At 43.7% G+C, this 23,802-nt stretch overlaps 1 protein-coding gene across 1 annotated transcript in view; it reads left to right on the top strand.

The window, feature by feature from the left end:
- The window catches only part of LCA5L (lebercilin LCA5 like), a 36,762-nt gene continuing 12,960 nt past the window's right edge, over positions 1-23,802 (top strand). The window contains exons 1-5 of the mRNA XM_032790671.2: positions 1-85; positions 2,923-3,278; positions 6,754-7,268; positions 12,903-13,040; positions 19,393-19,486. Coding sequence (XP_032646562.1) covers positions 2,942-3,278; positions 6,754-7,268; positions 12,903-13,040; positions 19,393-19,486 — 1,084 coding nt within the window. The 5' untranslated portion in view covers positions 1-85; positions 2,923-2,941. The remainder of the gene's footprint in view (positions 86-2,922; positions 3,279-6,753; positions 7,269-12,902; positions 13,041-19,392; positions 19,487-23,802) is intronic.

Below are 23,802 nucleotides of genomic sequence, written 5' to 3'. Positions count from 1 at the left end.
GGATGCACAGCGCCAGAGTGCCCCGTTCCCATAGCAACAAAGACCTGAAAACAGCTTCTCCCGCTAGGACAGCGGAGAGAGCCAGGTAAGAGGGGATGAGAGCCCCGCCCCGTGCGGGGCAGTGCGGGGAGGGGTCCTACCGGTGCCGGGGGTGGGGGAGGGGAGCTCCAGGGGACCCTCAACCAGGTTGCCCTTCCAATCCTGGCAGCATCTCCATCCCTTGCAGGGCTTGTGGTGTCCCAGGTTCTAGCTCCATCCCATTCCTGCCCTGCGCCCGTTTGTTCTTCAGACTGAGCTGGCCTGGTGGTGCCCTGGGCCTTGGACTGGCTGATTGGGGGAACCACTGAACCATATAGTAACACTCCCCTCACCCAGGCTGTGCTTTCCTGTTCTTTCTTTTGACTGTCTTCAAACCATAATTCATCTCTCCCCGCCCCCCGTGTTTCTGCTGCTTCTGGATGCCTGGGGCCAAATCATGGCTGAAACAGAGTTTGTAAACCATGCTTGAATGTAGATCCTTGCCTAATACCTAGGCTAAAGCATGATTTCTGATCCCTTATGGATCACTGTAGTGGCACAGAATCACTGGGGCAAAGTACTGCCCCTGCCACTCCTCCTAGAATATCCCATGCATTAGGGTATCCCCTGTGGGGAGAGAGGAGAGGTCCCTGCATAGGGGTGAATTCCCCTGACAGGTTTCATATGATGTTAAGAGGAGGCAGAGTGAACCCCACACAGGAAGCAGTCCTTTGAAGAATCACAATTTAAAAATGGTGCTGCTGAGAGTGTAACTTCATCTGTTGTGCTAGCTCCTAGTAAGGCTGACCAGACAGCAAGTGTGAAAAATCAGGACAGGGGGTGGGGGGTGATAGGTGCCTATGTAAGAAAAAGCTCCACAGATCGGGACTGTCCCTATAAAATCAGGACATCTGGTCACCCTAGCTCCTAGTGGCTCCAATAAGTAAAATGCAGTGAATAAGCAATTATACACTCTCTGATTTGCTGTCCCGATCTCATGTGAATAATAACTAGAAGTGTGTTTTCTATCTTGTTATTAATATGAAAATTGCCCTATTTTCTGAAAATTCACAGTTCATTTTGCTTGAAAACAAGAGGGGAAAGGACACATTTTCAAATGCAATTGAGCCTCCTTAGATATATGCCAAAAGCATATGAAAATGTACCTAAGTCATGTACTCATAAATCTGGAAATGTCTTAGTTTGATGTCATTTTCTGAATGAAACAGAGTTTATTATTTCTTTTTATCCTCACAATTTAATATGAACTCCCTGACCGGTACACTAAATTGTGTCCCTCTTCTCAGACTCCTGAGAACATATGCCTACACTGTGTTAAGCTCTTAAATAACAAAGATTATGTATAATATTCTCTCTCTAGAATCTAAAGGTTTGTCTGCACAACACAGTTAGTCCTGACTTATAACTCGAGTGTTATCCCTAACTCAACTCATCCACACACAAAAATCTCTAGCTGGAAGTAAATGGTGTTTTAAGCTTGAGCTAGCTGGACTGTCCAGGCATGTCTACACTGCATCTGGGAGTGAGCCTTCTAGCTTGGGTCCACAGACTCATGCTTGCAGGACTTATGTTAGCACTATGGAAATAGCTGTAGACATTGCTTTGACATTGTGGCTAAGTCTGGAGCTCGAGCTCTCAAACTCCCTGCCAGGCTTCACAGGCCAAGCTCCAGCCGAGCTGCAGTATCTACAAAGATATTTTTAGAGTGCTAGGTGAGCCCTGCTAGCATGAGTGTGTGGACCCGAGCTAGAAGGCTCACTCCCAGATACAGTATAGCCATGCCCTGGGAAGTTGAGGCTCCAGTGCTTCTAATGCTCCAACTAGTAATGTAGTAGGGTTACAACAGATCCAGTTACAACTCAGCAACAGCTAATCCAGTCACTCTATGCTGCTAAACAAATCAGTCTGTAACTCCAGTGCTGAGCTGGACACAATAGTGAAATGAAGACAGACAAATTGATTGATTTTAAATAGCAGGCCACACTTTTGTTAAATTATAAATACAGGGGTGAGATGCTACCTGCCCATCAGAAATTTAACTGTTTCCAGTGTGGAGGTTACAGAGCTCCAATCATATAACCCATAACTCAGGGTAGGGCTCTTTCACTGATGGCCCCATCAAGTTCCTCTACCCTTTGAGGCTGATGGATGGCATTTGTTTTGAAGTGTGGTCACTCTTGAGCTAGGCTAGCTCCACTGCATTAATCTGAGTACTAACTTGAACTAGGGTGGCCAGGTGCCTGGTTTTCGAACAGAAAGTCTGATTGAAAAGGGGACCTGACTATATCCGGTCAGATCTACTGACTGGACACCCAAAGTCCGGTTACTGTGGGTGAGGGAGGTGGGGAGGCGCCGAGTCATCACCCACAGCAGCCTCTGTTTAGCCAGGGCTGCAGCCTATGTGCATTGGGCGGCTGCAGCTCTCAGCCCTGGCTCCACAGGCAAGTACCTCCCAAGGTGGGAGAGAGGGGAAGAGCAGCGAACAACACGGGGAAGGGAAAGAGGAGCAAATGAGGGTGGGGCCTCTGGGGGAAGGGGCAGGGAAGGAGCAGGACCTTGGGGAAGAGATGGGGCAGGGATGAAGCCTGAGGGGAAGGAGTGGAGCAGGGACGGGTCTTCAGGGGGAAGGTGCGGGGCAGGGGTGAGGAAGAGGAGGTTCTGGCACTCCTGTTGGAGTGTCCATTTTTTAAATATTACAAAGTTGGCAACTCTAACTTCAACTAATTTTTGCAGTGAAGATGAGCCCTAAATTATTGCCTTATTTCAACCACACAATTGTCTGTTTCTATTAGACTTAAGGAAGAAATATACTTTTGAACAGGCAAATAAATATGTTTTTTCATGTTTATATCTATAAACTGACAAACATTCCACTCCTGATAGGTGATGGAACCCATTTACGATGTCCTCTACTAGCAACACAGTGATGGCCCTAGATGACTGTTTCCTCCGTATTATAGTGCCAGAAGATAGTAAGTCAGAAATCTACACAAGAGGCAGAGGCAGTAATGAATCTCCTAGGACCAGTAAGAGCACCAGAAGCAGCAGTAGTAGCAGAATTAATGATTATAGTAGGTGCAGCAGAGCATGTGAAAGTGGAAGTTCTCATGTTAACTATTCTGATGATTTTCTCACTGACTATTCTGAATCAGCTGGCAATAGCAATTATTTAGAACTGTCAGGAACCAAAGAGAAGAAACTACAAAAGAAGAAAAATAAGAAAAATGGTCAGCCAAAAGGTAAAAAGAAAATTGTTCTTGTTTCCCCACTAATAAATTAGATTTTTGACAATAGCCAAATAATATACACATGAAGATTGGTACTATCACCAGTTCTTGATAGTTTTTGTCTTAATATGTCACATAAAATTAAAATAAATTTTTGCTTTAGGTCTATTTCAGTCTCCTTTGTCAGCCAATATAATGTTGAATTAGCCATATTATACAAAACACTAACAATAAAGAAAATATCCCCCATCAAGCCCACATTTTTACTTTCATGTCTAGAAATGGATTTCCTTAATTCTCACCATTCAAGTGCACAGAGTGACTGTAAAACTCAGGTGCCAGCTCCCACCCCTGTCCAAGACCCTTGCAGGGTCCCAAAAACTTGTCCAGCCTGAGCCTGAACATCTACATTGCAATTTTATAGCCCTGCAGGCCTAACCCTGTGATCCTGAGTCAGCTGACATGGGTCAGCCACGGGTCTTTTATTGCAGTGTAAACATACCCTTTGGGCCTTCTTCCATGCAGCCCCGTACAACTGGAATTCCCAATTCCATGACCTCATCCATCATGTTTCTACCCACTTCACCTTCAAGCCCCTCCTTTTGAGATACTTCTTCCAAAAGGCCTGTAAAACCTAGTCTTTTCCTCAAAGAATTGTTAATAAGACAGGCTGCAAAAAATAATTAAAACTAGAAAACTCTATAGTCAAAAATCATGGAATTAACAAAACACGAGCTAACTTCACTGTGTAATCACTTGTTTGCATAATCCCATCGCCAACCTTCATCTGTAACATAATCCAGTGTCTGGAAGTTAAAGCTAGACAAATTCAGGTGGGAAACAAGGTGTATTTTTTACAGTGAGAATAATTAATCATTGGAATAATTTACCAAGGATTTTGGTGGATTTTCCACCACTGGTAATTTTAGAATCAAGACTGAATATTTTTCTAAAAGCTATGCTCTAGGAATTATTTTGGGGGAAGTTATGTGGCCTGTGCTACACAGGAGGTCAGACTAGAAGATCACAATCTTCCCTTCTGGCCTTGGAATCTACGAATCTGTGAATCTGTGTTTTCTACTTAGAGCCTGCTCTTGTAAATAGTTCATAGCCAGTGCTCCCAGAGGGAGCATTGGCCTGCTAAATACAGCATTGTGAGCTCAATCCTTGAGGGGGCCATTTAGGGATCTGGGGCAAAAATCTGCTTCAAGCAGCAGGTTGGACTGGATGATCTCCTGAGTCCCTTCCAACCCTGATATTCTTTAAAAAAGGGACCCGGCTCTAGATTACCACCTCTTTAAGGCAGGGACCCTGAATACACATTTTATCTTTAAAATGGCAAGGAGATTTTGGGTGCTATATAAATTATGATACTAATTCTCTAGCAATGTACTTCCTGGAATGCCTTAGAGCTGCTATGAAATTGAATTTATGCATAAAAGCAAGGAAAATAGTCAGACTTACAGTCCCAACACTTTAAATTTTCAGTTATACTTCGGAAAGGGACATTGATGCTTAGCAGTGGTACCCTTAGAATTTCAGGCTGTCAAGAATATTTATCAAGTATGGTATATAAAATGGAAAACTGTATATTCTAAATGCTTGATAATTTAAACAACACTACATTTGTGCTTATAAGCTATTTTTTATTTAGTTCAAATCAAAAGATGGTTTGAAAGTGATACAGTTGTATATAGAATTCCTAGATGCAGATTTGTTAGGGTGTGTACTGTTACAATCACTTTATTTTCTGAATTTTTGCAGTAAGTTATTGTTTTCTTCCTTCTTCATCATGAATTGAATTTTCCTAATCTAGGGCCTTATCCAACTCCACTGCAGTCATTGGGAGTCTTTCCATAGGGAATTGGATCAGGCTTATATCATAAGCATCTTTCCCAAATCTGGACCTTAGCGTCCAGAAATCTGGGTGCCTGCATGAAACCTCTAAGATTAATTACCAGCTTAGATCTGATATCGCTGCCACCAGACAGGAATTCCAGTGCCTGTCTCACTCTGGTCTCCCCAAAACCTTCCCTGGGGAACCCCCAAGACTCAGATGCCCTGAGTCTACAACAAAGGGAAATAACTCACTTCCCTTCCCCCTCTCTCTCCCACCCAGAATTTCCTCTCTGGGCTAACCTGAGAGTTACTGATGCAACCTCTTTACATCACAATACCAAGAAGCCTTCCATCAATTTGAGATATTCAATCATAGAGATGACTCGGCATACGGAAGACGAAGGATGGTCGAGCGTGACTCTTCCTCTCCTTGCCTTTCGCTGGTTCTCCACGCCATTTCTCGCTGCGTGCGCGGAGGGATTCCCGCTCGATCTGCTGTTCCTCACACAAGAGAATTTCCTCCCCTTCGTATCGCTATCGCAGTCACGCTCATGAGAAAGAAGATAGAAAAGACATTCTGATTGAGCTGACTCACCAGGCTTCGCGAGAAGAGGCGCGGACGTCGAGAGAATAATCTGTGCATAGTTTCGTACTCTCTGCTCTTTGCCGTCTCCCCTCCACCAGTCCTAGTGAGTATCCCATTCCCTGGGTAAAACGGGAAACAAGAAAGAAATCCACCCGTTTTAAAAGAAAGCTTATATAAAGAAAGAAAAGACTTAAAATCTCTGCTTTAGGTTGACAATTCACAGGGCTATTGCTTAAAGAAAATTGAATAACAGTCTTTTTCAAAAGAAGATCCAATTAAACATTCCAGCAAACTACACACATGTAAATACAAAAAACGCAAATCAAAACCAATAACAGCCTATTGTTTTTTCTACCTTTGTACTTACAACTTTGAAACTGAAGATTAGAAGCTTGAAGATAGAAAAGATTCCTCTCATAGCTGAGAGCCAGACAAAAGACACAGACACAAAACATTCCCTCCCTCAGCTTTGAAAAAATCCGGTTTCCTGATTGGTCCTCTGGTCAGGTGTTTGGTTCTCTTTGTTAACCCTTTACAGGTAAAAGAAACATTAACCCTTAGCTCTCTATTTATGACAGCTCATACAACCCAATCCTCTGACAAAGCACACATTGACTTCAATGAATTACTGAGAGACAAACTTTGTTTCAGGTGGCACTGGGGAGACTGTTCTGTAAGCACATCCTACCAGCCTCAGAGAAAGCCTCATTTGTCTCAGAGAAAGCTGTTGCTGGAATATTAGCACTAAGGCTATCTAGAGTGAAGATGGTTCCTGGGGGAAGATAGTGATCAATAGAATGAGGAAGTGAGGGAACCTTTGACCCTCATATGGACCTGGCTTTAGTTGTGGCCAAATACTGCCAGGAAAAATCCATGCTATAGATGTGTCAGCACAAAATATTTGAACAGTGAAATTTTAGTACAGATTTTGGACACTGCCATACATACTGCCTTTAAGTAGCTTAGGATAACTAGTTATGAGTAAAGGTATGTACTGATTTTGCTTTCTGTACCATTAAATGATATGTACGTCACTATTAGTTTCTTTTGGTCTGAATGCAGGAGGCAAGAAGTTGCCACCTAAGAAGATGCAATTCCAGAATATTTCATTTTTAAGTACTCAGAATCATATGGTTTTCCAGAAAAAAGATGCTACGGCTCAACGTATATTATCTGCAAGACTTCACAAAATTAAAGAGCTGAAAAATGAACTGTCTGACCTCCAGCATAAACTAGAAGCATCAAACTTAGAAAACCAGCTTCTGAAACAGCTTCAGTATCGGCACTTGAAAGCAATAGGTAAATATGAAAATGCGGAGAATAACTTGCCTGATCTTATAGCAAAACATTATAGTGAGGTAAGAACTCTAAGGGGACTCCTTAGGAAGTCTCAGGAACAGGAACGAAATACATCCAGGAAGCTCAGAGAAGTTGAAGCAGAGCTGTTAAAGACTAAAGATGCCTTGCAAGTGTTGCAGAAACTTTCAGAAGACACGAATCTTGCAGAGAGAGAGGAACTTACTCATAGATTATCAATCCTTACAGAAAAAATGGAAGCCAATGATAAGAGAATACAGGTAATATGGAACATGTCCTTGTATTTTTAGAACTATAATAGGAAATATTTTTGTGACAGAATAATGCAAGATTATTAATCAAAGCGTATAAAATGAATATTTATAGTGCAAGCTAACAATACAGAAATTCAGATCCATTTGTTTTAATCCAAAGCTTTCCAAAGTTTAGTGATATTACGAATGAATTACCCATAACTTTAATAAAATCTTGCAAAAATGTATCAGTGGATTAAATCTGGAAATAAAGATTAGTCAAACTGTTGCTCTATTACCTTTAAAAATATGACATACTACTGGAGAGCTGTCTCCAATCTCCCATCCACTCCTTAGTACAGGTATAGTCAAACATATTGCAGCTGTTGACTAGTGAATTAAACATGAGTCAGGAATCCTAGTCTTAGCTCTACCACTGGTTTGATATGTGACCTTGGGCAAAAGACTGAATTTATTTGATCCTTAGGTTATTCATCTGTTAAGAGGAGGGACAGTGTTAAAGGAGGGTGATGTGAGGCTTTATTAATGAATATATCTAAAGTACTTTGAAATTCTTATATGAAATGTACAATATAAGTGCTAATATTATTTATTTCAAGGTTTTTTTTGGCAAAGTTAATATTTAATTAATTTATATTGTGACCACCATTGTGATATCTAAGGGAATTTGACAAAAACTAATAAAAACAACTGTTGCCAACATTTGAATAGACAGCACTCTTGTTAAGATGCAATATTCTTCCAGAAGGAAATGAAGGGAGGAGAAGCACAAAGAAATAATAATATATTCAGTAAAATGAGAATTGGGAGCCATTGGGAAGCATACAAGAACAATTTCCTCATAAATTCATAACATTATTTCCCCCTTATTTCTGGGTGTGGCAATCCCCTAAAACCTACTTCAGAGCTAACACGATCCCATCTGTCCACCTTTGATGCCTCTACCTCTCTGCACTATAGCGACCTGTCTCCAATGGAGAAGGTTGTATACAGGGGCGGCTCCAGGCCCCAGCATGCCAAGTGCATGCTTGGGGCAGCAAGCCATGGGGGGCGCTCTGCTGGTGCCGTGAGGGCGGCAGGCAGGCTACCTTCGGCGGCTTGCCTGCGGAGGATCCACTGGTCCTGTGGCTTCAGAGGACTTCCCGCAGGCGTGCCTGCGGGAGGTCCGCTGAATCCGCGGACCGGGGACCTCCCACAGGCAAGCCACCGAAGGCAGCCTGCCTGCCGTGCTTGGGGCGGCAAAATGCCTAGAGCCGCCCCTGGTTGTATATTGTTCTTTCTGAAGCTCATTAATACTGCTCTTGTAGGAGGCTGCTAGAGAGCTATGGGTAATGTTCCTTCCTTACCCCCAAGGGTTGGGCATACTGCCTTTGCAGTGTTCCCAGGGACTTAGGGGTTGAAACAGCAAGCATCACAATGCCAACTTTTAGGCACCTAGAAAATCACAGAAAAAACACTGTGATTCACAAAGCCTGAATTTGGTGCCTAGGCTCCTATACAATGAAGAGGGAGAGATAGGCAACTTAGAAAGCCAACACACTAGGCAAGGAGCCATCTAAGCTAGCCAATGGGAGATGCTGATGAGAGGAGTGTTTGCTGCGCCCCAATCTCTCTCTGAGGTAGGCACCTAAATCTGGGCTTCAGGGAGGCACCTAGGTCTGTTTAGTGATCCACAAATGGGAACCAGGCACCTAATGTCAGTGTGACCTAGGCCCTTCTTGAAGGAATGAGTTGTGCGCCTGCTTCACACCACACAAAATGGCCACCGGAGAAGTAGAAGGTGATGATGGTACCCACCATGTAACTTTAGCTCTGTGCTTAAAACACTCACCTTGTGCTATTAACTACTGAGCCGTGGGATATTCTGATATGGGGCTCCCTCAGTCTCTCCTTTGAAGCTGTTCCACTGTGGATTAAATAATGAAAGAGTGAATGGACCTGGGGTCTCCCATATGGGTGCCCTAACACACACACGCACACACACACCACACACTGGAGCAGTCATTGGGTCAGAGAGAGAGTGAGTGAGAATGACTCTGACTCAATGTTCCTTAGGGAACTTATTGGCAGGATCCCCTGGGAAGCTAATATGAGGGAGAAAGGAGTCCAACGGAGCTGGCTGTATTTTAAAGAAGCCTTATTGAGAGCACAGGAACAAACCATCTCGATGTGCAGAAAGAATAGCAAATGTGGCGTGCAACCAGCTTGGCTTAACAGTGAAATCTTTGGTGAGCTTAAACTCAAAAAGGAATCTTACAAGAAGTGGAAATTTGGAAAGATGACTGGGGGGAGTATAAAAATATTGCTAGAGCATGCAGGGGTGTAATCAGGAAGGTCAAGGCATGATTGGAGTTGCAGCTAGTAAGGGATGTAAAGGCTAACAAGAAGGGTTTCTACAGGTATGTTAGCAACAAGACAAAGGTCAGGGAAAGTGTGGGACCCTTACTGAATGAGGGAGGCAACCTAGTGGCAGATGATATGGAAAAAGCTGAAATACTCAATGTTCTTTTTGCCTCAGTCTTCACAGACAAGGTCAGCTCCCAGACTGCTGCAGTGGGAAACACAGTATGAGGAGGAGGTGAGCAGCCCTCATTGGTGAAAGAACAGGTTAAGCACTATTTTGAAAAGCTGGACATGCACAAATCCATGGGTCCAGATCTAATGCATCCAAGGGTGCTGAGGGAGTTGGCTGATGTGATTGCAGAGCCATTGGCCATTGTCTTTGAAAATTCATGGTGATTGATGGAGGTTCCAGATGACTGGAAAAAGGCAAATAAGTACCCATATAAAAAAAGAGAAAGAGAACCGGGGAACTACATCGGTCAGCCTCACGTCGTCCTCGCATATTGGAGCAGGCTCCCAAGAAATCCTTTGACTCACTTGAGGAGTCGTAGAGGTGATCAGGAACGTCAGCATGGACTCACCAGGGCAGTCATGTCTGACCAACCTGAGCCTTCTTGATGAGCATAAGCTCTGTGGTCTCAGACAAGCAGTGGATGTGATATATCTGACTTAGCAAAGCTTTGATACTGTCTCCACTGTGTTCTTTGCGCATGTTAAGAAGTATGGGTTGGATTGCATGGACTATCAAGGTCATAGAGCGGCTAGATCGTCGGGCTCAACGAGTGTGATCAACAGCTCGATGTTAGCTGCAGCCGATATCACAGGTGCCCCAGGGGCGGTCTGGGGCCCGTTTTTGGTTAACCTTTATTATGACTGGATCATGGATATGAATTGCAGCCTCAGCAAGTCACAGATGACACTACGTGGCAGGAGAGGTAAGCTACACTGGAGGGTAGGAATGGGTCCAGAGTGCATCGCAATGGAGGACTGGGCCAAAGAAATCTGATGAGGTACCAAAGGAAGATGTCAGAATCCCTGCAATTAGGAAAAAATCCAATGCACGCACAGGCTGGGGACCCATGGCCTAAGCGCATCTGGAGAAAGATCTGGGATGACAGTGGATGAGAAGCTGGATATGAGTCAGCAGTGTGTCCTTGTTGCCAAGAAGGCCAATGGCATTTTGGGCTGCATTAGTAGGAGCATTGCCAGCAGATCGAGGGAAGTGATTATTCCCCTCTATTCAGCACTGGTGAGGCCACACCTGGAGTATTGTGTCCAGTTTTGATCCCCTCACTAGAGAAGGGATGTGGACAGATTGGAGAGAGTTCAGTGGAGGGCAACGAAAATGATTAGGGTGCTGGGGCACATGACTTACTAGGAGAAGCTGAGGGAACTTGGGTTATTTAGTCTGCAGAAGAGAAGAGTGAGGGGGGATTTGATAGCAAGGGGGTTCCAAAGAGGATGGAGCTAAGCTGTTCTCAGTGGTGGCAAATGACAGAACAAGAAGCAATGGTCTCAAGTTTCAGTCTGGGAGGTCTAGTTTGGACATTAGGAAACACTATTTCACTAAGAGGGTGGGGAAGCACTGGAATGGGTTACCAAGGGTAGTGGTAGAATCTCCATCCTTAGAAGTTTTTAAAGCCTGGTTTGACAAAACCCTAGCTGGGATTATTTAGTTGGTGTTGGTCCTGCTTTGAGCAGGGGATTGAACTAGATGACCTCCTGAGGTCTCTTCCAACCCTAATATTCTATGATTCCATGACTTTGTAGGCTGGTGGTTAGAGCACCCACATGGGAGACCCCAAGTCCAGTAACCCCTCCTCCATTCACTCCACTATTTATCCACAAAGGAACAGCTTCAGCAGGAGAGATTGAGGAAGCCCCACATAAGAATATCCTGTAGTTCAGTGGTTAGAGAACCCTCCTAAGAAATAGGAGATTCCCCTGCTCAAGTCTGTTCTCACCCTCTGTCAGAGAGTGGGGAATTGAACCTGTATTTTCCACATCCCAGGTGAGTGTTCTAACCACTGGACTAAAAGTTATAAGGTGGACACCACTCCTTCCTCTTCCAGCTGGATTTTGAATCAGACCCAATCTGGAAGGGAAGGCACCTACTGGATCAAGCCCCATTTAGGCAGCCCAATGCTTATCTTCCCCTGGTTCATTAATCACTCTGGATTTAGGTGGGAGGGAGCCATCTGGACTCCCAAAGTGGGGCAGTGGTGGGCATATCCCAGAGCCTAAAACTTAGGTGCCTAGGGAACTTTTACAGTGGAAAGTTAAGCGCTGAGTGAGTTTAGGTGCCTACAGGGTTAGGCAGCAGCCAAGCAGAAGTTTAGTGGATTGCAGTGCTGCCCCACATGGGGATTTAGGAGCCTAACTCTGGAGTTTAGGTGCCTAAAGTGCTTCATGCATATCCTTACTTTTACTCCTTCCAATTTAGATGTAGATCATTCAAACTTGAATTCATAACTGTATCAAACACAAATATTTTAGTAAAAAAGTAATGGCTTACAGAACTGTTAAAAAATAATGTCCCTGAGAGAGTGTAATATAGGCATAGGATGAGAGAAAATAAAGAAGATTCCCTGCCTTTAATGTCTCATACTTCTTGACTCTCATTGTCTTTATGGGGAAAGCCTCCATTTCTGATTTTTAATAAAATCTTATAACAGTGAGGTCTTCCGTTACCCTCCAGAAATTCATTTCTACTCTATCAAAAGAATAACTAAACTCAGCTGCCATTCTGAAAGCTGTTTATTTGTAAAACCCCCACTGAGAGTCAGTAGAAAGCCTTGCTCATGGAGACTTTGCAGGATTGGGTGCTTAGCTTATAACTTTGATACCGACACAGTGCACTGCAATTACAGTTTATCCTCTGGGTTCTAAATGATACCCGACCTGATTCTCATTTATACTGCCACAGTGGTGTAAAGGGACCTTAATGTAAATGAGAGTCAGGTCCTGATGATTCCCCCAAAAAAAGACTGTATTGGATAACACATCAGGAGTTTAGTATATTGACTTATTTTTAATTTTTGAATACTTAGATATTGATTTTTTTTGGTAAACTTTGTTTTGAAACCAGCTTTTATTAATTTTAGATGTAAATGGAGACATTGCATTTTTGTTTTATTACAAACTTCTAATTTCAGATTTTATTTACAGTAGAATATGATTATTAGAAGTTTAATTTTTCATTATGTTACTCTGCTTATTTTTTAAACCTGATGTGAATTGAAATTCTTCAGCAGTTCCAGTGAATATACCACGTGGTTAAATATATAATGTTTCTAGGGCTTAGAAAAACAGCTGAAGTTGAACAGTAGCATCTTTAGTCGTCAATTGGCAGCTGAGAATAGAAAGACTGTAGCAGCTCGGACAATCACAAAGAACTTGCAAATGGAAATTAAGTCTCTTCAACAAAAAATTAAGGTACCCAAGGTTTAAAATAGGTTTCTTTTCTTATAAAAGTGCCACATGTCTTACGTTATATGTTCCTGTTACCTTCATTATATTCTTAAATAAGATAACTAAGGAATATGTAATGCAAAATGTATACACTGCAAAAATATCAAAAAGTAAAGTAAAATAAATTAAATTATAATTACATCTCTGAAGTAGATCAATAACTAGTAGAAATTAACAATATCTGCCTCTTACCATTTGATGAATCTGGATCAGCATGTTATGCTACAGCTGTATCGGGGTTCCACAGAGGTCGGTCCTAGGCCTAGTCCTAGTCAACATTTTCATTAGTGACTTGGATAATGGAGTGGAGAATATGCTTATAAAATTTGCAGATGACACTGTGATGGGTTGCCCCCCTTAGGATGCCACCTGATGTGCTGAGATATCACCGAGCCCACCTGTTTTGCCAGCCTGGGCGCCCTTTTTACCTGTCTTGCTGAGCCAGGCTCTTAAGTCTTCTCCAGCACGCGCACAGGCAGGGCCACTCCCAACTGCAGAACAACACAGACACTTAGATCAGCTCTGGGAAGACTCATCTTAAGGGACTTGCCCCAGCATTCAGGTGTCCACCTCTCTTGAAGTGCAGACCCAAAGGTATATTATGAAATCCGCCTCCTCCCTCAATGTGGAGAAAGGTATGTATAACCTCTTACCCTCCCACACCTCAATTATGAATTGCACAAATGGGGTTATATTATAAACAAGAAATAAGTTTATTAACTACAAAAGGTGAATTTTAAGTGGTTAAAGAGATACCAAACAGAACAAAGCAGATTATTAAGCAAACAAAACACATAAGCTAAGGTGATTTCACTAAATAGTAATTTCTCACCCTAGATATAGAAAGTCTTGAAAAGCAGTTGCGCTGGTCTCCAGCTTGAGACCTCAGGTATTATTACTCACAAGCTAGACACCCTTCCAGCTTGGGATCTACCCTTCTCCTCCCAGTTCAGTTCTAGGTTCCAGGTGTTTTTCAGTGTCTCTTTGGGTGGGGAGGCAGAGAAGAACCACAATGATGTCACTCTCCTGCCTTATATAGCTCTTGTATAAGGCGGGAACCCTTTGTCTTCCAGTGGAAAAACACTGGCATACCAAAAGGGGAGGTGGGATATCCAGAACCAGGATACTCGGTCCCATGCCTCTGCATGGCTGTGGCAGCCATTGCTCCTAGGCTGTCTCGAACGTCCAAAGGAAGACTAAGCTCTTTTACAGTCCATTGTCTTTGCTAATGGATCATTAGCACTGTCTGGCTTTCTCATAGTTGTAACTGAAGGGCTCGTTGGGGGTTACACCCAAAGTAACCCATTTGAAACACAGATACATGGTCAATATTCCTACTTCAGATACAGAAATGATACAGGCATACAAATTGGATAATCACATTCAGTAAATCATAATTTTTCCAGTGATACCTTACAAGACCCATCTTGCATAAAATACATCTCAATGATGTCATATCCATATCATAAGCATATTTCCATAAAGAATATGGAGTGTAATGTCACAGACACCAAGCTGGGAGGGATTGCAAGCACTTTGGAGGACAGGATTAGAATTCAAAACAATCTTGACAAATTGGAGAATTGGTCTGAATTCAGCAAAAAGTACTACACTTAGGAAAGAAAATTGAAATGCACAACTACAAAATGGGAAGTAACTAGTTAGGCAGTTGTACTGCAGGAAAGGATTTGGATGTTATAGCGGATCACAAACTGAGTATGAGCCAACAATGTGATGCAATTTATCCATTCCTGTGGAAACCACACCCCTAGGAGGGATCTAGTCTCTAAAATAACCATTGTGGGATTCCTCCCCCCACATCATTCAGTTAGAAGTGGAATAGGCTGTGCAGTCTGCTTCAGTGTTGGCATATCCCTAGGCAGAGATGCTGACTTCGGGATTTCCCGGGAGGTGCTGGACCCCTTCTCTGCCCAGGCCCTGCCCCACTCCATCAAAGACCCTGCCCTTGCCCTGCATATTCCCAACCCCACCTCACCTCTTCCCATCCCCATTCTGCCCCCTCCCCCTGCCACTTCCTGCCCCCACTCCTCTCCCTCATCTACAGCACTTCCTGAATGTCACTGGACAGCTGATCGTGACAGGCGGGAGGTGCTGGGAGGAAGGGGGAAGAGCTGATCGGCAGGGCCGCTGGTGGCTGGGAGATGCTGTGGGGGAGGAGGAGGAGCTGATCCGCGGGATGCCAGTGGGTGCTGAGCACCCACTGGTTTTTTTCGGTGGATGCTCCAGCTCCAGAGAATCCATGGAGTCAGCGCCTTTGTCCCTGGGGACCTATGAGAGGCCAGGACCATCTGCACAGAAGCACCGTGCAGCCACGCAGCTTTGCACCAACAGCCCTCCTCCTCTCTTGTTCTTTGGCAATATGACTGCAACAAGGGACTCCCCGTAGCTGCAGCAGCCCCCAAGGAATCCTGGGGGAGGACTTAGCAGAACAGGAGTGGGATACAATGTCTGTCCTATTCCCAGGTGAATCACAGGCTCATGGGGTACCCATGGACCCAAAGAATTGACTACCCTCCTCACAGGTTGGTCCCCTCTATGTGCAGATCTGGGGAGGAGGGACAATTACAGGACCATGAGCTTTAAACCTCACAGTGTCACTTTAATGAAAAGCTATTTTGAAATGCAGATTGTTTGCACTAAGTTTCTATTTCTATCGTAACACTTATCTGAAATATTTCCATTTAATGTTAATTGAAGAAGCCCTCTAAAATTGTGGGTACTGTTTTCTGTGCCTCTATTTTCAATGCCCAATTTTCTGTATTTAAGTTTTTAGGTGAACAAAACTTGGATCTTTAGCACAAACAGCAATTGGGCGTGCCAATCAACCTGACTTCTGTGCTGAAATACAGTAACACCTCGCTTAATGTTGTAGTTATGTTCCTGAAAAATGCGATTTTAAGTGAAATGATGTTAGGCGAATCCAATTTCCGCATAAGAATTAATGTAAATGATGGGGTTAGGTTCCAGGGAAATTTTTTTCACCAGACAAAAAACTATATAATATATATATATATACACACACAGTATAAGTTTTAAACAAACAATTTAATACAATGATGATTGTGAAGCTTGGTTGAGGTGGTGAAGTTAAAAGTGGAAGAGGGTGGGATATTTCCCAGGGAATGCTGCTAGCATTTGGCTGAGCCAGTGGCGTAGCCAGGTGGAGGGAAGAGGAGGAGCAGGAAAAAAAGGCACCACCCATTGCGGCGGTTTTACTGACGGGGCAGCGCTCCAGGTCTTTTGCGGCACCTTGGCGGCGGGACCTTCACTTGCTCCACAGGTCTTTGGCGGCACTTTGGCGATGAAGCTTCAGTGCCACCGAAGACACCCAGAGCGAGTGAAGGTCCCGCCGCCGAAGTGCTGCCAAAGACCCGGAGTGCTGCCCCATCAGTAAAAGCACCGCAGCGGGTAGCACCTTTTTTTCTCCCACTCCCGGGTGAGTAAAATTAAAAAGGCACCACTTGTGCTCAGTGCGGGAGCGGTCATTGCTCCACTCCCACCCTAGCTACACTACTGGTCTGAGTCCTCAAGGGTTAACACATTGTTGTTAATGTAGCCTCACACTGTACAAGGCAGCACAAATGGAGGGGAGACAGCATGGCAGACAGAGACAGAGACACACATTCTGTGTGTGAGAGAGAGATGCGCATTGCCCCTTCAAGTACACTGACACCACTCTAAGTACATTGCCTTTTTAAGTAGATCAGGAAGTTGAGACAGCAGCTGCAGCCTGAAAGCTCCCTCTGTCCTGAGCCCTGTCATGTGCCTACCCTGCTCTACATGGAAAAGGGGTAAGCGAGGGGCAGGAGCAGGGAGGAGGGGGACACCCTGACCTTAGCCCCTTCTCTTCCCCCACCCCTCCTGCACAGCAAGCAGGAGGCTCCCAGGACCAGCTCCAAGGCAGAGGGCAGGAGCAGCACATGGCAGTGTGGGAGGGACAGCTGAACTGCCAGTAATTGATAGCCTGCTAGGCGGCTGCCACACAGGGAACTTAGGGGAGCAGGGCGCTGATAGTGGGCTGCCGGTCCACCCTGGTTTCAAGCCCCCACCAGCTACCTGCAATGGGCTGCTCTTCGTGCAAGCAGTGGACAAAGCAGGCGGCTGCCAAACAACATTATAAGGGAGCAGTGTGCAACTTTAAACGAGCATGTTCTCTAATAGATCAGCACGGTAACAACGTTAACTGGGACAACTTTAAGTGAGGAGTTACTGTACTGTTTATTCTCATGTACTTTGTACAGCCAGTAACTTAGAGATTGAAAAGTTCACCTGCATTTTATATGCATTTTACTATTCGTCAAACTGTCCAATAAGAATGGATGCAAAGTAAGAATGAAGTTGAAGTTTGTCTTACATATTTAAGGAATGTTAAGATATGTTTCAGTCTGAAAAATGTTTTTTTCAATCAGACAGCTGTCATGCTTCTCATCCTTCCCACTCTGCTGAATAATAGTTTATAAAATATGGACAAAGAAGGCATGTTATAAATAAAACAAACTGTGGAAACAAAATTTTTGCTCCATACTTCTGAACAGATTACTTGTAGACTGTGCAGTATAAACCAATTTTAGCTTTAAATACAGAATACTTAATCTAAATACAGACAGTGAAGAAGAAGAATGAAAGATAATCATTTATTAGAGAGGTCTCTGTGATGTTATTGACATGAACTGTGACCGTATAGATCATTGTTGCAACCAGGGTCCTATGGTTGCACCAGGTATTGTACACAGGAGGTCAAGTGGGGTGTCAATGGAAAGGTTGCAGTTTGCTGGTTATGATTGTGCTGTCTGTATATGTATATCATTTTTGTATTTGAAGTTATGAATATTGGCTATGTACTTGTATCTCAATGTGTTTGATTCTAAGTAGCCTCAGTGAAGCATTTGGTCAGCTTCTTGAGAAAGGACAATTCTCAGTAAGTGCCCAATCAAGAAACACTGAACTGACAATGGACTTTGGGAGACGCCAATCCACATCTGAGCTTTCCTGTGAACGTTCAAACTAATATGTAAACAATGGCATCAGCCTGCAAAAAGATGAATCATTCATGGACATGTGCCTTGCCCAGGTGGTTACAAACTCCATCTTGTTGTTGTGAGTTTGCACAGAAGAACAAAGGGGTTTCCACCCACAAGAGAGAGAATATAAAAGGTGCTGGATGCCCAGTTGGCTTATGAGATGGCCTCTCCACCCCCAAGAGATGCCTGAAAGAAAGTGGAACAAAGGACAGTAACTATGGGGGTGAGAGTGATTGCTGACTCTCCAATCCAGACTAGAAAGAAGTCCAGTCTATGAAAGAAGCTTATTGGAACATCTCTGGGGGTGAGATTTCATCTTTAATCAGTTTCTTAATGTATTAGGCTTAGAGTTGCGTGTTTTATTTTGCTTGGTAACTTACTTGTTCTGTCTGTTATTACTTGGAACCACTTAAATCCTACTTTTTATACTTAATAAAATCACTTTTTGCTGATTAATTAACCTGGAGTAAGTAAGTAATACCTGGGAGAGCAAACAGCTGTGCATATCTCTCTATCAGTGTTATAGGGGGTGGACAATTTAGGAGTTTACCCTGTATAAGTTTTATACAGAGTAAAATGGATTCATTTGGGGTTTGGAGCCCATTGGGAGCTGAGTGTCTGGGTGCTAGAGACAGGAGCACTTGCTAAGCCATTTTCAGTTAAGTCTGAAGCTTTGGGGGCATGGGTCAGACCCTGGGTCTGTGTTGCAGCAGATTAGTGTATCTGGCTCAACAAGACAGGGTTCTGGAGGCCCAAACTGGCAGAGAAAATGGGCTCAGAGGTAGTCTCAGCACATCACGTGACAGTCTCAAGGGGGGGTGTCTGTGACCCAACCCGTCACCTCTCCATCTCTTGAATGTAATGTTATTAAAAATGGATATGAAAGAATGTAGGTGTGTGTTAAGGCTTAAAAGAGATCAGAATTCAAATTCAGAGTTAGATCACTGAAGAAAATAAGATTGCTAGTTCCCATTTGTGAACATCACAGGTTCGCTCCCATTGACACAATTCACCATGTTGGCAGTTTCTGTCAAAGAAAGGCTTTGGCCTGGAAGGTGAGGCTTTTCACATTTGAGTTAGGACCAAAGTGTACTGGTACAGCAATGTGTTAAACCTTTTATAAGGCGTCTGCCTGCAGAACGTTTGTCTCAGGCCACAGCTACTTGTTGTCTATTTTCAGGAACATTATTACACTCATTAACATTTTTTTAAGATGAGGCACTGGAGTTGGTAAAAGGTTATCATGGAGTTTGATAGTGTGGATCTTTTTTTAGGAAAAGGAACGAGAAGTTGGTATAAAAAATATCTATGCAAATAGGATGCTTAAAAGTCTACAGGACAAAGCTGATCCAGTACCTCGCAAAAAAGGTACTGTATATCTGTAATATTTTTTATTTTTATATATTTTAGTGTTGAACCTGTATTGCTTTATAATTGGGACATAATGGGATCAATTGTCTAAAACAGGGACCTAAATTGCACCTGTAAATAGGCAAAATGGGTTCTTGAGCATGCAGTTACCCATTTGGACACACAATTACTTTTCTTTGCTCATATGGATGCAACTAAGTAGCCCATTTCTGAATATTTAACTTAGTTTATGTAAATGAACTTTGGGCCAATTTTTACCTTTATTTAGTGACATTTACATAGACTATACAGTATATGATACTTTGTCTGTTAATACTTACAAAAGTTTTGGAAAATAAAGTGTAATAATGATGAGACGTAATCAGTGTTTCTTCCTTAAGTACATAATCTCTGCATCATTACATTATTAGCATTCAAACAGTATTTCATATTACTGTATCATATTGCGTAGCATGTTTGAACATAACTGTGCCCTTTAACATCACTGTAGTTAAGGTTATGTCAGGGTTTTATTTATAAAATCTGTTAAGTATTTAAATTTATAATTTGCCTGCAAAAATTATTCTGGCCTGAAATTTAGCATTTGATTAGTCTAGTAGCAAATTTGCCTTACCCATGTCTTAAAAATCAGATGGTCAGTTTTAAAATGATATAAACACTATTTCTGATGGCATGTGTGTAACCAGGTATCAGAGGGGTAGCCATGTTAGTCTGGATCTGTAAAAAGTGACAAAGAGTCCTATGGCACCTTATAGACTAACGATGTATTGGAGCATAAGCTTTCGTGGGTGAATACCCACTTTGTCAGACTCATGTGTCTGACGAAGTGGGTATTCACTGTTAGTCTATAAGGTGCCACAGGACTTTTGTGTAACCAAGATAACTCAAAAACTAAGATAAAATACCAGCATTTCTGATCCAATCTTTACAAGTTAGTGGTTTTAGAAAATCAGATCTCTGGGATTCAGATTGCCCCCTAAATCTAATTGGGTTTCTGCTGAGTCAGCCAATCTGAATCAAACAGAGCCAACAACATCCAAAGAATTTTGGTGAGAAGTCCTCTCTGTGATGTCACAGGCCTTCGGTGCCTTTTTTCACATAGCTTTTTACAGCAATTACACTTCAGCAGAAATTGTTTCTGTGAAGAAAAATTTCAGTTGGAAGCTTTTACTCTTATATTTGCGTCATAAGATGAATAAAGGTTTGGACAAGGTTTGCAAGAGGTGTGTTGCAAATTTCTTCAGTAAATACTGCCAAATATTCTGCTATGAGGACAGGAGTAAGATATTTCTAGGCTGCTGCATCCAATCCAATCAGAGGCTTCCCTCTCCTCAGTTTTAATAAGGTAAGACTCTGTACCTCACGCTACAATTAATCCAGCTCAAGCCTCACTCATTTCTACTCTCAATTTGTAGAGATGTTTCACATGGCTATGGAAGAAATGCATTACATGCATTATCTGCCTTTCAAGCAAGGCCACCCAGAGGATTCAAGGGGCCTTCCTGCTGCCGAATTGCCGCCAAAGACCTGGCACATTGGCGGCGCGTTGCAGGGCGGAAGGACCCCCCACTGCGGGTCTTCGGGGCACTTCAGCGGCGGGTCCCAGAGCGGAAGGACCCCCCGCCGCCAAATTGCTGCCGAAGATCCGGAGCAGAAGAAGCTCCGGGGGCCAGGAGCAAGTGAAGGACCCTGCTCCAGGGGCCCCGAAAAACTCTCGTGGGGGCCCAGGGCAAATTGCTCCACTTGCCCCCCCCCCCAGTGGCCCTGCTGTCAAGATATCTGATCACTGAATTATATCTCTTGTCACCTCTCCCTCTGCCAGTCATCATGTGCAATAAACAAGGATGGTTATTGCGGTTTTGTTTGACACTTTCCACCCTGATCTAATTCTCATATCCAACAGTGTCTTTTGTATATGTGTTAAATGTTCAATATCTTATGAATGCATACATGAGTTATTATGTGTTTATGTTGTTTGTCTGATAGCCCTTGTTATGTGATGCTTCCATTCCATGAGTTAGAATGTTTTTGGAGAACAGAAAGTACTGGATTTTTGCTGTTGTGCCTAAAGTATAGCATAGGTATTATAAGATATGCATGATACTGTATGAACTCACTGCAAATATACAGATGTTGTTTTAATTTTTTTTCAATATTCATTTAATGAATAATTTCCTGAATGATTCTATCATTTCCCCCAACTGACATTTCAAATAGGGAGGAACCCTTTTCCAGGAGGGCTGGTTTCCAGTCACAAAGCAGGAAATGTTTCTTGATGTTTAATTACACTACCATGTAAATAATAATAATAGTAATTAATAATAAAACAGAGGACCCAAACAGAAACTGGATGAACAAATTTAAAATAAATTAAGGCCATTCAAGTGGCAACTTCAAAGGTTATTTTCCTAGCCCTTAAGTCCTGGAGATTCTGTTATATATTAATCTGAAAGATGCGTAACTTCCCATGGCCCTTTCCCAGCTGAAGCTTCTAAGGGTATGCCTACACTACAGTCAGCACAGTGCCACTGTAGCACTGTAGAACAGGTCCTTCCTATATTGATGGAAGGGGTTTCTCATCAATGTAGGTAATCCATTGGAAGAATCCTTTCATCAACTTAGCTGTGTCTACACCAGGGGTTAAGTTGACCTAAATATAAGATTCAGAGCATGAAATGCTTCATAGGCCTGATCATCACAGCTAGATTGACCTGTTTTTTATGTGTAGACAAGGCCTTAGACTTGCATTTTGAGGTTGGGAGATCCCAGACTAGGGCTTGCTTCTAAACAGCATTTACAAGAGTGATGGTCACAGTGACAGGTTGTCTGAGAGAAGAAGGGGGACTCTGTTTTTCTTTGGTTAACTTCATAGATTCCAAGGCCAGAGAGGACTATTGTGATCATCTAGACTGACCTCCTGTATAACATAGGCCATAGAACTTCCCCAAGATAATTCCTAGAGCAAAGATTTTAGAAAAACATCCACTTTTGATTTAAAAGTTGGCAATGATAGTGAATCCACCACAATCCTTGGTAAATTGTTCCAGTGATTAATTACTCAGTTAAAAATGTATGCCTTATTTCCTGTCTGAATTTGTCTAGCTTCATTGGATTATGTTATACCTTTGTATGCCAGATTGAAGAACCCATTACTAAATATATATTCCTATAGGCTGTTATCAAGTCACCCCTTAACCTTCTCTTTTTCTACATCTACACTACGGACCTTACAGTGGCACAGACAAACTGCTGCAGCAGTGCTGCTGTAAGATCTCTGTAGCCACTCTGTGATGGTGGGAGAGTACTCTCCCGGCAGCACTATTAAACCACCCCCAATGAGCAGCAGTAGCTATCTCGGCAGGAGAGCATCTCCCGCTGACATAGCGCTGTCCACACCATCTGTTTTTCACATCCCTGACCAGGGAGCAGCAAGGACAGAGGTGAATTAAGATTTACTGGGCACAAAGAACATTTGGAACCCCCAACCCCTGGGAGCCCAGGGGTGCCAGAACAGGGCCACACCCTCCCACTTTTTAACATGTGCGTAGTACCCTTGAGCAGGCATGGAGTTGTGGTGGCATGGGTGTACTTTGGGGGATGGTTGCCCTCCCCAACTGCAAGCCTGAGGCCAGAGGCAACAGGAAGAGCAGTGCCACATGTGGCTGCTGCCTCAGGCACAAAGCCCAGGCAGCAGTGCAGGGGCAGCCTCACAGCAGGAGGGACCCAGTGGTGAGTGGGGAGCAGATTGGCAGCTGGAGCCAGGTGCAGGCACTGAGCAGGCCTGGGTGGAGTGCAGTGACCATGGAGGCCGGGCCAGTACCAGTGGGAGCTGCACTGGAAGAGCCTTCCCTGCCCAGCTCCCTGCTGCCTGTGACCTTTCTGGGGCTCCTTGCCACTTCCCAACTGGGCCAGGGCCTCCTCTCCCTGCAGAGCACATCTGTAGGCCCGGGGGAGGGGGCAGGCGGCTGGACTGGAGTCCCCACCCATGAGTCCCACTGGCAGTAGTATGCCCTGGGAAGCAGGGACATGAGCTAGGGGCTATTCTCAGGCACCCTGGCCCCCATCCAGGGCAGATGGAAAGTCTGGGGCTCCCCACAGCCACTCAGCAATAATAAAGCTTTACACCCAGGGTATGGCTACACTTACATTTTTGCAGCGCTGGTACTTACAGCTGTGGTCGTACAGCTGTGTAGGGCCAGCGCTGCAGTGTGTCCACACTGACAGCGACCAGCGCTGCAGTGTGTCCACACTTGCAGCATTTGCAGCGCTGTTGTGAGTGGTGCATTGTGGGCAGCTATCCCACAGAGCACCTC

This window comes from Chelonoidis abingdonii, chromosome 1, assembly GCF_003597395.2.
Source record: "Chelonoidis abingdonii isolate Lonesome George chromosome 1, CheloAbing_2.0, whole genome shotgun sequence".
Classification (NCBI taxonomy): Eukaryota; Metazoa; Chordata; order Testudines; family Testudinidae; genus Chelonoidis; species Chelonoidis abingdonii.
Note: the sequence above shows the minus strand (reverse complement) of the source record. Positions and strands in the feature narration are given on the sequence as shown.